Source organism: Cynoglossus semilaevis, chromosome 8, assembly GCF_000523025.1.
Source record: "Cynoglossus semilaevis isolate Cse_v1.0 chromosome 8, Cse_v1.0, whole genome shotgun sequence".
NCBI classification, from domain to species: domain Eukaryota; kingdom Metazoa; phylum Chordata; class Actinopteri; order Pleuronectiformes; family Cynoglossidae; genus Cynoglossus; species Cynoglossus semilaevis.
In genome coordinates, this window is record NC_024314.1 from 29,369,836 (window position 1) to 29,373,397 (window position 3,562).

General features: G+C 50.6%; 1 protein-coding gene across 1 annotated transcript in view; it reads left to right on the forward strand.

Annotated features, from left to right (window-relative positions):
• The window catches only part of LOC103383077 (aryl hydrocarbon receptor nuclear translocator-like protein 1), a gene marked incomplete at its 5' end in the record, with an annotated part of 4,823 nt that extends 1,267 nt beyond the window's left edge, over positions 1-3,556 (forward strand). The window contains 10 exons of the mRNA XM_025057188.1: positions 83-200; positions 272-424; positions 1,279-1,516; positions 1,884-1,990; positions 2,098-2,248; positions 2,445-2,488; positions 2,561-2,672; positions 2,812-2,902; positions 3,070-3,166; positions 3,366-3,556. Of these exons, the coding sequence (XP_024912956.1) occupies positions 83-200; positions 272-424; positions 1,279-1,516; positions 1,884-1,990; positions 2,098-2,248; positions 2,445-2,488; positions 2,561-2,672; positions 2,812-2,902; positions 3,070-3,166; positions 3,366-3,541 (1,287 nt within the window). The remainder of the gene's footprint in view (positions 1-82; positions 201-271; positions 425-1,278; positions 1,517-1,883; positions 1,991-2,097; positions 2,249-2,444; positions 2,489-2,560; positions 2,673-2,811; positions 2,903-3,069; positions 3,167-3,365) is intronic.
• Positions 3,557-3,562: the final 6 nt, after the last annotated feature.

A 3,562-nucleotide genomic window follows, 5' to 3' on the forward strand; every position in this document is an offset into this window, starting at 1 on the left:
TTGTTGATTAAACTCATGGAGGTTTGGAGCATGAAAACACTGACTTCCTGTCTCTGGTCGGTCGGTCGGTGGGTGGGTGCAGGTGGAGCTGACGGGGCAGAGCCTCTTAGATTTCATCCACCACAGAGACATCAACAAGGTGAAGGAGCAGCTGTCCTCCGCAGACCTTCCAGCTCCACCGCCTCCGTCAGAAGCAGCAGGTCAGTCTTCACACAGTCTACGTGGACAGATGAGGTGGACAGGCTAACAGCCCAGGGTGACTGTGTGTCAGCAGGTGGCGCTGCGGTGCAGACAGACTCCTCCTTCATGGCGTCACTGTTGTCCACTGGAGGCCGACGTTCCTTCTTCTGTCGGATGAAGCGCGTCCACAGAAGCAGGAAGTGTGGAGTCGACCAATCACTGCCTTCTACCTCAAAACAGAACGGTGCGCTAACGCTACAACATTAGCATCACGGCCCTCTTTTCATGAACCGGTCAAACAACAAATACAAATAAATATGTAGTTAAAAAATCAAATGTGGGTAAAACTACAAAGACAACCGTCCGTTAGAAACGTTTCTCTCCCGCTGCTCTTCACGAACCGCTGTTTTATAAAGTACGTCCTGAACTAGTTCTCATTTTAATACATTTGTTCCGTACCTGTCTTAGCAGGAGTCGCGTCGGCCCAGTAGGTTAGTATGATGTTAAAAGCTATCGGAACTTATTTGGTTCTCGTTACATCGGCAGTGTTTCTACGTGTTCTTTTATTTGTGTTAGCCGTGAGCAGCACGTCCTTTAAATGAATGATTTACCTAATACAGCCAGTGGGTGGCGGCAATTGACAGACAAGATTCAAATCTGCTGGTAAAACCCGAAGAAGAGATGAGGCCGCGGATGCTAACGGGAGTTAGCTTCACCTCTAAATAACACACAGCACAGTAGCGCACAGCTAACACGCCACCTAGAGTCTCTACAGGAGTTTGTTTCTTCAACCAGTGGATCATCAGTAACTGGTGTTTCGTTATTCATTGTTGAAGGATTCAAACCCAGTTTACAAGGTTAGATTCACAGGAAACGCTATTAAAAAGGACTCTCAGCTGCGAACTTAGCACCACCTACAGGCCATGGAGACGAAATATCACGAACATTGAACAGAACTGAAGGGAGAGTCGTTGAATTACGTCAGAATTAGAAAATACGTGTCTGTGTTTTGGAGGTATAGTTTCACAGTAAGAGATAAAATATCAACGTTTCCAGGAGTAGAACTCCCAGTGATCCTCGGTGTTTTCTGGCCCACAGACTCCTACAGCTACTGCACCCTACACTGCACCGGCTACATGAGGCTGTGGCCCAGTGGGCAGACGGACTCAGAGGACGGCAGTGAAGGAGAAGCCTCACGTCTGCCCTGTCTGGTGACGGCGTGTCGTCTCCACCCTCAGGTGTCCCACCGCCCTTCTTCCAAAGACGTCCAGGTCAAGCCCCCCGAGTTCGTCACCCGCTGTGCTATCGACGGCAAGTTCACTTTTGTAGACCAACAGTGAGTCCCTCTCTCCGACCTCTTGTGTGTGACCTGTCATCTCTGTGGTGAGGCGTGGATGTGGTTGTAGCAGGAAGGAGGCGGCGGCCGAGGCTGCGACGATGGCAGTGAAGATAATCCTGTTTGTCTTTGCCGTTGTTTCTCAGAGGGAGGTGTACGTCTCGATGACATCACATGAAAATCTCTTCTCATTTATGGGACGTAATTTTCACAGCACACCAAGTTTGGTGAATCACTTTATCAACTGACTGACGTGGCTGGTACACACCCCTGAGAGGCAGGGGAGGGGGGGGGGGGGGGGGGGGGGGGGGGGCAGTGGCAGGAGACCTGTTCAAGTCCCCCTCACCATCGTCCTGTCCGTCCACAGGGCCACCACCGTCCTCGGGTATCTGCCGCAGGAGCTGCTGGGCACGTCGTGTTACGAGTACTTCCACCAGGACGACCTGCAGCACCTGGCTGAGAGACACAGACAAGGTACCGACTCCCCCCTTCACCTCCCCCTCCTCCCCCAGGTCTGCAGCTCTTTTGTCCTTTTCTCCGCTCCTTCCACTCTTTGACGTCTGTCCTCGATCTCTTGACAGTTCTCCAAAGCAAAGAGAAGCTGGAGACGCGCCGCTACAGGTTCAAAACCAAACACGGCTCCTACGTCACACTCCAAAGTCACTGGTTTGGTTTTACAAACCCATGGACCAAAGAAGTGGAGTTCATCGTGTCTGTCAACAGGGTTGTCTGGTGAGTATTTATGACATCATCAGAGCAGGACGTAGTAGTTGGAGCACAGATGTCCTCTGAATGTGGACTTCTTTCTAATAGTGATACTGAATTCTAATCTTATATTTTCTGTATTTTGTTTGGTAAAAACAAAAGCATCAGTAGAAAAAAAAACATGTTTTATATTTAGAAAGTAAGCTATTCTTCCATTCACCAGCAGGGGGCCAGCTGAGCTCAAAGATGATGGAGGCAGCACACAAGGTAAATACTGTGTATGTGTGTGCGTGTGCACATGCACGTGTTATTCATCTGAGTTTTTTTTTACTTCTACAGAAGACTCCGACCAAATACCCATAATCCCCGGACTGTCCACTGATTCGGGGACGCTGTTCTACGTGGGCAGCATAGGGACACAAATCGCCAACGAGCTGATGGATTCATACAGGTCAGCTGTGTCTGTGGTCAGTTACATGAACACTTTGGTGTAATGAAGGACATTGGCCACAAGATGGCAGTATGTGTGTGTAGTGGGGGGGACGTCAAGGTGTGTCTGACTGTCCTGTTGTTCTGTTGTGTGTCAGCAGGACCGGCTCCTCCCCGTCCAGTGGAGCGTCCAGTCCATTCTGCACCGTCCAGGAGAAGTGTCCTGTAGTTCCTCTACCAACCAGCAGGAGTGTGAGTAACACACACTGGTGTTGGTTCTGATCCGTTCGGGTCAGTGTCCAGTCAGAAGTAGCTGGGCAGGAAACAGGAAGTAGTTAAAAACAGCACCGTCAGACCAGGTGACTGGTCTCTGGTACATGTCTGTCCATGGTCCTCTGTGAAACTGTTGTCTTTTACAGGCCTTCACCAGAGGGGGCGCTACAGGCAGTATGGCAGAGTCAGAGTCTGAATCCAGGACTGAGTCAGGACCAGGAAGAACAGAATCTGAAAACACAGGTGAGGACAGCGGTGAAGAGTCGGTGATGTCATCAGAGCTCTGAGCTTCCTATTGGTCCAGAGGCTGACGGGTCTACGGTCAGCTGGTCAGCTGGTCAGCTGGTCAGCTGGTCCCAGACCCCGGACCTCAGATCTGAGCTGATGTTGTCTTTCATTATATATTCACTTGTGTCAAAGGTTTGAACCGTTTCTTTTCCAGTTCTGGTTTCCGTCCCAGGTGAGTCGTCCCAGTCTCCAGACACTGGACCCATGGTTCTACCAGGACTGAGAGACGTCACCAGCAACGACGCGGCCATGGCTGTGATTATGAGTCTACTGGAGACGGACGTCAACATGGGTCAGTCTGCAGACCTGGACCTGGACTGGCCTTTCTAGTGGGCTGACACAGTATAGACC